Below are 12,402 nucleotides of genomic sequence, written 5' to 3'. Positions count from 1 at the left end.
TTTGCGACGCTGAGCACTAGAATTAATAACGGGGTCATCAGCTTGTTGATCAAGTGAATCTACGTTATTTGCATTGGCTGCCAAGTTTACGTGGCCTGGCTCCGAGTTCTGAATGTTAGTTGTGCTCGTTTGTGGAGCAGGCCTTGGTACACTACGTGGAGGAATGAATGGGCGTGCAGTTGCAGGGACACTATCACTGCTGTCTGGGCGCATTTCAGAGTCGTGGGCAGCTGAAGCCGGAGATGGAGCCGTGTGAGGTTGCTGACATCCTGGTCCTAATTTTGCTTTTTTAGTGTAACGACCTTTCCTAGCCATCTTAAAAGATATATGGCACCTGTTTTCCAGCTATGTCATTGCCAGGCGTTTTAGGACCGGGAATAATCATAGAGAGAATAAAGTTGGTTTGTTTCATGCAAATCCATGGGGGTAGGTTGTACGGGATAAGAATCACTAGCCATATTGAGTACTTTCAACTGAGGTTTCCATAAGGATTAAAGCCATCACTGGCCAGGGCTAAGCGAACATTGCGCGGATCACCAGAAAAGTCAGTATATCTCCTGTCAAATGCTTTCCAACCCTCTCCGTCCCTGGGATGCCTCAAAGTACCGTCAGAGTTGGTTCCTCTCTTGTGCCACAACATGTCCACAGATGTCTTGCTGGACATGAATAATCGCTGCAACCGTGGAATCAGAGGAAAGTAACGGAGAATCTTCGCCGGTAGAGGTTTCCCATTCTTCTTGACAACGGCGTTGATCCTTACTAAGAAATTCTTTCGGGTCTTTTGCTTCCACCTGGATGCTCCACACCGTTTGCATCTAGACAGGTCTTGATCGGGGCCCTGATACAGCATGCAGTCATTTGGACATGCATCTATCTTCTTATACTCAATACCGAGCTTCCTTATGATCCTCTTGGCATCGTGTAACATCTTCGGAATCACTGCATGCTCAAAGGCATCCCCCACTAGCTCTAGAATCAAATCGAAAGCCTTGTCGCTCACTCTGCACATGCACTTAATATGGTACAACCTCACCAAGAAAGACAGCTTCGAGAATTTTGAGCATCCCGGATACAATTCCTGCTCGCCATCCTCCAGTAAGTCGTGAAAGGCACGAGCCTCGCGGCTAGGTTCGTCTGATAAGTACGGCAACCCCTCTGCAACGTCTCTGACATGCCCATTCATCGAGTCTTCATCGTCACTCTGCAGTCCCGGCAAGTTGAATGCGTCGTGGACCATGTCACGCATTTGATCTCCTAAGTTTACAGTGGGTTCTAGTTCTTCCCTGCCGCTGGATCTCTCGTCTACGATCCTCTCACCGTGATATAACCAAAAGGTATAGTTAGGGAGAAAGGGTTTCATCAGAAGATGATCGTAGGCATCCTCTCTAGTTTGGAAAAATCGGAACCCACACAAAGGGCATGGACAATGTATCATCCCATCGGATGATGCATTGGTAAATGCGAAGTCAAGGAACCTATTCAGACCATCCCTATATTCTACACTACATCGTGGCTTTGTAATCCAGCTCTTATCAATGTCTAAATAAATGAAATAGCAAAAACAAATAAATAAATAATAGAAAATTACATAGAACTAAAAAAAAAAAAAAGAAAAAAGGGGTGTGTGTCAAGAAAATCAGTAACAGTTTATCACAGTTATGATATAAGAGAGTACCATACGTAATAAACTCGACAATATATTGCAAGTAAAACCATGTAGAAAGATATTGGGGAGGAGGCTTACTCATTGCAAAATTTTATGCTTTCTTAAAAGAATACTTGTAGAAAGATTTGCTGGTGCCAAGTCCAAAAGATGAAAAGACAAAGAAACGCTTCCTTCAAAATTGAAAAACAAAACAGGAAAAACTGTTAAAATGTAAAAAAAGTCAAGAAATATGACTAAACAATCATAATATACAGAGAATAGAATCTTTAAAATATCTTAAAAAATGAAAAACATAATAGGAATGAAAGTTAGATTTAGAAGACAATTAAAAAATATATAAATACACAATTATAATAGTTTCCTAATGTTACCACTAATTAAGTGCTTTATTTTTCAGGGTATCATCAATTTTCTGTGTCTTAAATGTTTGGTAATGATCCAAATATTTTAGGTGAGGCTGTATATAGCCGGACACCACTCAATAATAGTGAAGACTGACAACGATGGATTAGAGTCCAACTAACAAAATCAAGATTTGGCAACAACATTGTACAAAACAAGACATGGAAATTTAATTAATTAGGGCCATTCCCACTTAATTACTTAGGTGGTTTAAAATAAATTTAAACCCACAAAACTTGTTTCTCTAAAATAATTTTTGAAGTTCAAGTTTTGTGTAGTTGATTAAAGTGCAATAAGATTCGTATAAATCTTAAGTTCATATAAGATACTAGCATCTAAAGAATAAACTAATATTTATTTAGTATGTTTATCTAAATTGAGAAACTGAAAGTTTAGTTTTTATTATTTAAAATTTAATTAAACTAATCCAATTTAGTTTATGTTTTATGAAAGAAATAAGATGGTTATAACAAAGTTTTTAATTTTTCTTCCATAATTCCAATCCAGAGCTTCAAAAATCAAGAGATCAAAGTAACTACCAGATGGATGATGAAACTGTGCTCCTTAAACTGCTCTACATCAAAATGACCTAAGTAAACCAAGATTAATTAAAATTTACTATTATTTAATTAATTTAATATGAAGTAAATAAAAAGAAAAAAGAAAGAATCTACTCGCCTCGAGACCCTATTCACTGAACATTGAGGTCTCTAACAATGTAAAATCTTACAATTCCTAACACAAAATCAGAAACTTTCTCTCTATATGATGAAGCAAGAGTTAAACTAAAAATCAATACTATTTTTGTGAACAAATGATAAAAGATTCGGTCCTTTATGTTGGAAGTACTTAACAAGAATCACATGGCATATACACATCTCCACAAGTTAATTAGTGTTTTTATGGGAAGTTGTAGCACGCAAATAAAATGTGTACAATAGGCCATGTGCTTCAGTCCTAACCACACAATTTCTGATACCCAAAATTCTCCATATATCTCTTTGCTTTTCTACTACTCATCCGTGCATTCATCAATCTCATTTGGTTCTACCGGGAAATAGAATTTCTCACCTGAGTATGGTTCAACAACCCTGACTCTTCTAAATCATGATGTTAAGTACAATTATGTATGGAATGAATTGGCTTAATCTAGATCCCAAAAAAATATTTTATCAACAGTGAATAGTTGTTATTGACAGTAGCTTTGTGAGAGAGATCAATTTTGATGTAAAAGAACTGTAAAATATTTTACCTCCCCATACATTATTTTTACTGAAATGGTAATCTTTTAATTTTAAAGTATCATATCAAATTGGCAAAAGACAGGTTGTATAGAGGAAAACCGAATCAGGAAGATTCAGAGTTTGAAAGGAAATTTTATTAGAAAGGAAGTAGTAAAAAAAATAAAGCAAAACAAAAAGCTCACTTAGCCAAACATCTCAACATTATAGTCACAACCGAAAAAGCTCCATGCTCATAGACATGATTTATGCTTTTTCTCTAATAATGTCAACAACATTAATTCCAAAGCCAAAATCTTTGATACCAAACATTCTCTCAATTCTCCTAAACCCTCTTACATAGTCTCAAAATAGAGAAATTCCAATAGCAGAGGCATTGAGACATCAAATTGAAGTCCAAAAGAGACTGGAAGAACAGCTAGATGTATTTATGATTTATAAGATTCAGATAATAGTAGACTTGGTATTTTTAAGCATTTATTTTTGGTATTTTTATCACATATTAAAAAAATAGTATAATTTGGCATAGTTTAACTGAAAAAAAATGAAAAATACAAATAAAACATGCTTCGTAATAACCAATAAGTACATAAGAAATTGCCTATTAGAATACAGGCTCAAGGGAAGTATTTGCATGCTGTGTTAGAGAAAGCCCAGAGGACACTTTCCATGGAAGGTTCAGGCAATAATCTAGAAGCATCAAGAGCTCAATTTATCGAATTCAATTCTGCCTTGTCCAATTTCATGAAAAACATGAACAATAAAGATAGCAAACAAAGCATATCATACGTGAATGATTTTTATAGTAAAGTCCATGGTTCAGGTTTCCATAATTACCATGAAGTAATAAGAAGAGAAGAAAATATTGTTCAAACGCCTAAGATTGAGGAGGGTTCAATTTAGTTTGACTTAAACAGCAAAAGTAGCTATGATCTTGTAGCTGCAAGTGGTGGTGGATCTGAAATTGAATCCAATAGGCTATGATCATTCTGAACTATGATATGTTTTTTTTTCTTTTATTTTGTTTAACTAAGGTTACATATTAGGAATAAATTTTATCTGATTCACTGCACAATATCTTTAATGATCTTAACGTCATGATGAAATCTTCATGAAATTCTATATTTATATTTACGATTCTACATGAGAGATATATGAGATTAATTAAAACCAATCAAGTCTCATCACTTAAGAGAAACAAAATAACAGAGCAATTCATTCTTGCTGATCAACCACAGATGTACATATACTCTAATTCGTATTGTCTCTTAAAAGATAAAACAACAATCTGCTAATTAATCTAACTCAATTAGCTATCTAGCCAATCAATACTCACGTTTTCAAGTAGTAAAAGTTATGACAGAAGCAGAACAATGTTTAGCCAGCTGAGCTTGCTCATATGATAGCAAGTCACGTGAATCAAATCCCTAACCCTAAACAGCAGCAATTAACCCCAATCATAGAAGATATAGACAAATTATTGTTTAAAATTCCGAAGCAAGAGTGAAAACACGAAAGAAAGCTCAAAGTATCAGAACTAACCGTGATAGGGAGAGGCCACAGCGGGTCGGAATGGCGAACGGTGGAGGATCTGTGGACGAGGCAAAGGCTCGACGGCGGCCAAAGGACGATGAATCGGCAACAGTGGCGTAGCGGACCAGCGACGGCAGTGTTCGCGCGCTTTAAAGGACTCTTCGCGGAGTTCTGGAAAATTTGGGGATCTATCAATTAGAATTTATAGGATAAATCCAAAAGGGGTCAAACAGAAATTTAGTTAATAGAATCTTACCTAGCGGTGTTTCACTAAGCAATCGCCGCTTTTGTGGCGGCATTCGAAGAGATCCTTCGTAGCTTCCGCACCCTTGCTTTGTGGTGGCAAGGTGAAACGCCACTAATTCTCTGCCGCTATGCTCCATTTTAGGCCTGGCGGCATTTTGTGATGCGATTGCCGCTGATGTTGTGGCATGGCGAGGGAGTCCTGCTTGCATAGCATGCATAGCGGCGGCAAGTTGTGATGCCCCTAATTCTTCGCCGCTATGCTCCGCGCTTGTTGTAGTGTTAAGCGTACTCTTTAGCTTTGGGATCACGACTTTAACTGCTCAGTCTCAAGCTTTTTACTTGACACTTTCACACCACAAGCATTTAGTTAGGGATAGCAGCTTATTTGAACTTTTCAGGCCAATTTTGACCCTTCCTAACCATTGATGCTCAAAGCATTGGATCCTTGCTTTTGTCTTTTTTTTTCTTTTGTATTTTTTTTTGCTGCTTTTTCTTGCTTCAAGAATCAATATTTTTTATTTTTTAGATAACTGATAATACTTCTCTAAATTCACTATTCTTCAAGAGCCACCATACTTAACTTCAATATCAATTATGCACTATTAATACATACATTCAGAAAGTAAAGGTAAGGCTACCACATCAAAGTAATTGGAATAACTCATGATATAACTCAAGATCTTATGTATTTTACTACTTCTTTTTCAAAATTTTTTTTAAGCTTGGTAGGCAATTCATAAGACATCTTTAACCATAAAATTTTTTAAAATAAACTACTAAAGCAAAATCCTAAGAGTGATCATGCAAAAACTAGAATAGAAAACAGAAAATAGAATAAAATGCTGAAAAACAAAAATAAAGGGAGAATGAAACTCAACCACTTCAGTTCTGATGGTCGCTCAGGCTGTGCTCTTCTGTGAAGATGATTCATCTCTCTTTGGTGCCATTGATGATAATATACACCTAGAGCTTTCTCTGCAACACCAAACTTAAAAATTTTTCTTGTCCCCAAGCAAAGAAAACTTGGTCCCCTTTTGGCGTTTAAACGCTAGGACTGCTTCCCTTATGGGCGTTGAACGCCCAAGCTCTCTTCTCCCTTATAGCTTTGAACGCTAGTAAGGAGAACCTTCCAGGGTGTTCTGTTCTCTCTTACGTGTTCCTGTTTCTATTCTAATGGCTACACATGATCACAAAGGTTAGAAAATCTAGGAAAACTTTGAAAATTAAGAAAAAAAACTGAGATAAAACTGAAATAAACTAAAAGATACTTATGGTTGGGTTGCCTCCCAACAAGCGCTTCTTTAATGTCATTAGCTTGACACTTGATTGTTGAACTTTCTTCCTCTTCTTCCAGTTGGTTAAAAGAAATGACTCCAAGAGAAAAGAGGAGAAGATTAGTGCTCTTGGATTTGAATTTCTTCTAACAAACTTTCTTATTTTATCAGCTTAATTCTCCTTGCTTGTTAGGGTAGGGGTTGGATTCCTTTTTTCTAACTTTCTCTTTTTCATGGATAAGCTCTTTATGAGTGTAGTAGAGAGAGGTCTTTCTCCGAAACCTCAGCAAAAAAATATTGATTTGCAACTTTTTAGAGCCTTCCAAGGATTGTGAGTGGTGCTCATCCTTGGTCTCCTTTTGGAACTTCTGACGATGTGATTCTTTAGGCATTCTTCCCATAAGAGGGGCATGCAATAGTGTGCTTCCAGCCTCTTCTTGAGCCTCTTCTTCATTTAGTTCCTCAACAGTGTGTAACACCTTAGGCTCAGCCTCCTTGGTCTTGATGAGGGCCTTACACTTTTCTCTTGGATTCACCTCCATGTCACTGAGAATAGTGTTAGGAGGTCTCTGAAGTTTTTGAGGATATGGCAGTTTGGCTCTATACTCTGGGGCCTTGGGTAGTGAAGGATGAGTGTCCAGAGTGACTGGAAAGGGATTGTTAGGATGTCTAGGGAGGATGTTCTCTGAATTGGCGTTTGTGTCCCCTCTCTTTTTTGGGGGTTGAATGCCCTTGTTGATCCCTGCTGGGCGTTGAATGCCAGTGTTGCTCCCTTTGGGTGTTCAGCGCCCTTGGTCGTGCCCTGGGTTGTTGTGTTTTCACTCTTTGATGTTTTCTCTTCACCTTGTGCTCTAATTTTCTAAGGCTGAGTATCTAGTGCCCTACCACTCCTCAATTGAATAGCTTGACACTCCTCTCTTATTTGTTTAGATATCTGCTGTTTGACTTGGCTCAACTGTGCTTTCATATTCTTGCTAGAAGCTCGGGTCTCCTGTATTACTTCTTGCAAGCTCAGCACTTGTTGTGTGAGAAAGTTCAGCTACTGAACTAAAGATTCATTTTGTTCAGGAGTGGTGGGTTTAGTGGACACTGCCTTGACTTCCCCTTTAATTGAGGTCTCACCGGATGAGTATAAGTACTGATTATTAGCGACCATCTCAATGAGTTTATCAGCTTCTTCAGTTGTCTTCTTCATGTGTATTGAGCCACCAGTAGAGTTATCCAGGGACATCTTGGCCATGTCCATGAGTCCATAATAGAAAATATCCAGCTTAACCCAATCTGAAAACATTTTTGTGGGGTATTTTCTGAGCATCAGCTTGTACCTCTCCCAAGCATCGTGAAGGGACTCACTCTCTTCCTACCTGAAGGTCTAAATGTCTGTCCTTAGCTTAGTCAACCTCCGCGGGGGAAAGAACTTCTTTAGGAACTTGTCAACAACCTTATCCCAAGTATTCAAACTCCCCCTGGGCTGGTTGCGAAGCCAATTCTTTACTTGATCCCTCATAGCAAATGGGAAAAGCACCAGGCTGTAGACTTCAGGATTTACTCCATTGGTTTTTACAGTATCATAGATCTACAGAAAGTCAGAGATAAATTTATTGGGGTCTTCCTGTGGGAGTCCATGAAACTGGCAATTTTGTTGCACTAGGAATATCAACTCTGGGTTGAGCTCAAAATGATCTATTCCAATAGGAGGTATACTCATTCTGCTTCCATAGAAATCAGAATTGAGATACCCAAAAAACAAAGAAAGTCAGGGAGTCTTTATGTCAAAGTCTAGAGAACTCCCAGTGAAATCCCCAAAAAAGATTTCTTTTAATAAAAATTCGAAAATGAATAAATAAAAAAAGAAAAATAATAATTAGAAATTTCAAAAATTAGAAAGAAAAAGTCAATTAAAGATTTTGAATTTCAAAATTAAAGAAGGAAAAACTAACAAAATACTAAACTTTAAAATTTAAATTTAAAATAAAGATAGGATATACAAATTTAAGAATCAAGGGAAAAAAATAAGATAACGATCAAAGATCAAGATAAGATATGATTTGAAAAATTTTTAGAAAGAAAATTAATTAAAAAGAAAAAGAGAAGATTTGAAATTTTTGAAATTTAAAAAGAAGAAGGAGATATTAAAACACACTAGACTTTTAAAATTGAAATAAGATAATGCAAGATTTGAAAATAAAATAAAAGATTTGATTTTGAAAATTTTTGAAATTTAAAAAGAAAGAGTCAATCAAAGATTTTAAAATTTAAATTTGGAAAGAAAGAGTCAAACGAGATAAGAAAAGATTTTTGAAAATTTAAAATAGAAGATTTGATTTTGAAAAATTTTAAAATTAAAAAAAGAAATTTAAAGAAAGATTTTGAAATTCAAAATTTGAAAAAGTCAAGAGAGAGAGAAACAAGATAACATAAGATTTTAAAAATTTAAAGATTTTAAAATTCAAAATTAAAAGAAAGAAAAACACACAGAAACTACTAAACTTTTGAAATTTGAATTTAAGTTAAAGATACGATAAGTTTTAAAAATTTAAAAATTTTAAAATTCAAGTTTTCAAAGAAAGCAAAACTAATCAAGATACTAAAATTTAAAATTTTCAAATTGAAATAAGATAACACGATTTTGAAATCAAATAAAAAAGATAAGATAAAGATTTTAAAGATAGAAAAGTTAAACAAGAAAAATAAGATTACTAATTGAGACACCAAACTAAAAATTTTGAATTTTTAAATTAAAAAATTTCAAAAATAATAATAATAATTATTTTTTTCAAAAAATTAAAAATTAAAAAGAAAAGAACAACACCAGATGGACACCAAACTTAAAAATTTGAAATCAAAGACACTAATTTTCGAAAAATTGAAAAGGAGAAACACTAAAAGACATCAAACTTAAAAATTTTGAGATTAAACAAAGAAAAACACACAGAAAAATTCGAACACCAAGAAAGAAAAATAAGAGTAATTTTTAAGAACTCAAGAAAAGAAATGAAAACCAAAGGGACACCAAACTTAAGACTTGACATAAGACTCAAATAAAGGAAAAAGAAGACTAAAAACGAAAAATTTTTGAAAGATTTTTTGAAGAGTTTTCGAAAATTAACAAGAAAATCAATTAAAAGAGAAACTAGTAAAAAAAGTACCTGATCTAAGGTGCAAGACAACTGGTAGTTGTCAATCTCGAACAATCCCCAGCAATGGCACCAAAAACTTGGTGCGCAAAATTAGAACTCGCACAACTGAACCGGCAAGTGCCCCGGGTCGTCCAAGTAATACCTCAGCTGAGTGAGAGTCGATCCCACGAGGATTGTTGGATTGAGCAATCAATGGTTATCCTACAGATCTTACTCAGGCGAATAGACAGATAGTGGTTGTTTATTGTAGGCTCATAAACAGAACAATAACGAAAAGACATAGAAACATTGATAGGAAATCAGTTAAGGCCTCAGAGATGCTTGTTCTTCCAGATTAATACTTCTTACTGACTACCTTAACAATGAGTGATTCATTCAACGGCAAGGCTGTAAGTGATTAAGCTAGGGCTAGTGGTCATTAATCTCCTTTGATCCAAACTAAACGCCAGGACCAGTGGTTATTCAATCTGGACGAGGGTGAATCTCACGCAATTCAATCTCTGGTGATCCTACCCAAAATACCACAAACAAGGTCGGATCTTCCAGATCGGAGAATGAAGCTCTATGATTCTAGCCTTAGTGCCACAGAAACCTCAGTTATCCATGACTAACGAGATTTTATGTCACATATCTCAATTATCCTAGATTACTTGTTGGAACCTGTGATGCATTCTCAAGCTGCAGCTCAATACTATCCTGCCAGGGACTCGTAAAAACTCATGTAGAATAGGGGTCATATGCCAGTTCCTCCCCAGATTCATAAGGATGAAGAACGACAATGCATCATATAATGAAATCAAACATATATTAAAGTAGAAAAGTAATGATATTAATCCGTAGGAATGAGTAGAGCTCCTATCCTTAACCTAGGAGGTTTAGTTACTCATGCTTTAAGAAGGTGTAATGTAATGTGTCTGTGCTTCTCTCCTCTTGGGAGGCATGATCCTCAGGAGGAAGGAAGTCCCTTATTTATAATAAAAACTCTAAAACTAAACCTAAAAGATATTGTTTTTAATTAAAAATTACAAAAGAAAAATAAAATAAGCTAAGAAGGGCTAAAATCCACTTTGGGGCCCACTTGGTGAGTGTTTGGGCTGAAGCCTGGCATTCAAATCAAGTTCTGGGCGTTCAACTTGGAGGGTTGATCCTTCTTGGGCATTGAACGCCAGAAAGGGGGTAAGTTGGGCATTTAATTCCCGTTTTGGGCATTCCTTTCCAAAAAAATGTATAGACTATTAAATATTTCTGGAAAGCTCTGGAAGTTAGCTTTCTAACGCCATTGAGTGTGCGTCAATTGAACCTCTGTAGCTCAAGATATACTCGTTGGAATACACGGAGGTCAGGATTTGAATCAGATTTTGCCAAAACTTGCCAATTTTACCCAAAAAATCACCTGAAATCATAATAAAAACACAAAAATTCAAAATAGCATCCAAAAAGTAATTTTTGCAATAAAACCTACTAAAACTTAATAAAACTTAATAAAATATAACTAAAAACACACAAAATGCTGTGAAAAATGGTATAAAAAATCCCATCATCAGGGGGTTTTGATTCCCACCCACAGTGCGCCGCTGCTGCTGCATGTCGTTGTCCCATTGCCATTAAAGTGTCCCTAATCTACTCCGATTAATGCAGAATCAGACTTCTCCTGCTCACACCTTGAAGCCTCACACCAGGTCCAGCTAGTCTTTTCAGATCCTGTCTGCAAAAAAGGGTCTAGTAAGCGTGGATTCCCTAGAAAAAAGAATATCATAGAAAGCTTTTTTCTTTAGGGGCCAGCATAGAACAGAGCTATACTTCACAAAGGCGTTTCATCGATCCAATCCCTACTTCTTTTAGTCTCAAAATTACAGAAGAGGGAAAGATCTGAGGATAGGATTCTAGTTCTCCCCAAGGGAAATCCAGCCTTTGAAACTAGTTCAAATCAAACTCAACGGTTACACAAAGTGTTCACCAGACAGAGCTATAGAGAGAGAGAGAGAGTAAAAGAACTTACGGAGGAAGGTTTTTTCGTAGCCTTTGACTTAACTATTGGATCATCAGATCACTTGATATTACTGCCTAGAACAAAAATTCGAAAGTAGGAAAAAGGCAAGATCAAAGTTCTTCCTTGAGGCCGGCTTAGCTAACCGATATGATGCCGAATTCCCGGCTCAGCTAACCGATATTAGGTGGGCAGCGCTACCCCCCTTTGTTTATGTTGTCCTGCTTTCACGGTAGATGCATGAACCACCTTCAATGACAAGCAAAGCATACTTTCTTCATATGCGATTTATCTCTTTTAGAATCTTTTCCATTTTTCAAAGAAGGCCCTGATGCCCTAAAGATTGAACTATACCGTTAGGGGCGAAACCAGGATACCTCGCTGATACTATTAGATAATAGAATAGCAGATTTGGGGAGTGTTTCACGGAATCATCTAGTGGTGACCAACCAAAATAAGTTGCGTTGATTATTCAATGATAAGATCATGGCACAAAAATACTTAAGGATTGGGGTAACCAGGCCGGCGGCAGACACTTCAATGAAAGAGCTCCTTTGGAATCTTCCTTGAGAAAAGGGAATGAAATAGCATCCTTTCCTACCCTATAAGATAGGATAAAGGGCCTCTGATAAGAAGATTTTTGCCAGTTCAGAATTTAGCAAAATAATTTCATTGTGAGCATAGCCCAAATTGACATTCGATCCTTAAATCAAATTTTAATATTGGTTGCCACAAGTAAAAACCCCAATGAAAAATAACCGAAGTATTTAAACCTCGGGTAGTCTCACATGGAATTGCAATGAAGTGATCAATTATTGGTTATGAAGGAATAATGGGGGGTTTGATTTGGTAAAAGGGCAAGAAAATAAATGGCAAGAAAATAAAGCAAGCAACTAAAGAAAACAAGTGATAA

At 36.2% G+C, this 12,402-nt stretch overlaps 1 protein-coding gene and 1 pseudogene across 1 annotated transcript; one reads left to right on the top strand and one right to left on the bottom strand.

Annotated features, from left to right (window-relative positions):
- Positions 1-469: 469 nt before the first annotated feature.
- Positions 470-1,678, bottom strand: LOC107620807 (uncharacterized). The gene is made up of 2 exons (XM_016322923.1): positions 1,645-1,678; positions 470-1,539 (listed from the first exon to the last, which is right to left on the bottom strand). The coding sequence occupies exons 1-2, from the start codon at positions 1,676-1,678 to the stop codon at positions 470-472; spliced, it is 1,104 nt and encodes a 367-aa protein (XP_016178409.1).
- Positions 1,679-2,610: 932 nt separating this feature from the next.
- LOC148581195 (myb family transcription factor PHL11-like) lies at positions 2,611-4,293 on the top strand (annotated as a pseudogene).
- The last annotated feature ends 8,109 nt before the right edge of the window (positions 4,294-12,402 follow it).

This window comes from Arachis ipaensis, chromosome B10 (genome assembly GCF_059453495.1).
Source record: "Arachis ipaensis isolate K30076 ecotype BB chromosome B10, ASM5945349v1, whole genome shotgun sequence".
Classification (NCBI taxonomy): domain Eukaryota; kingdom Viridiplantae; phylum Streptophyta; class Magnoliopsida; order Fabales; family Fabaceae; genus Arachis; species Arachis ipaensis.
Note: the sequence above shows the minus strand (reverse complement) of the source record. Positions and strands in the feature narration are given on the sequence as shown.

Excerpts from the sequence above, each read along its gene's own strand:
- LOC107620807 (XM_016322923.1), bottom strand. The coding sequence starts at position 1,678 with ATGGTACTCTCTTATATCATAACTGTGATAAACT. Across the intron at positions 1,540-1,644 it reads TATCATAACTGTGATAAACT|ACATTGATAAGAGCTGGATT; the intron begins GTTACTGATTTT and ends TCATTTATTTAG.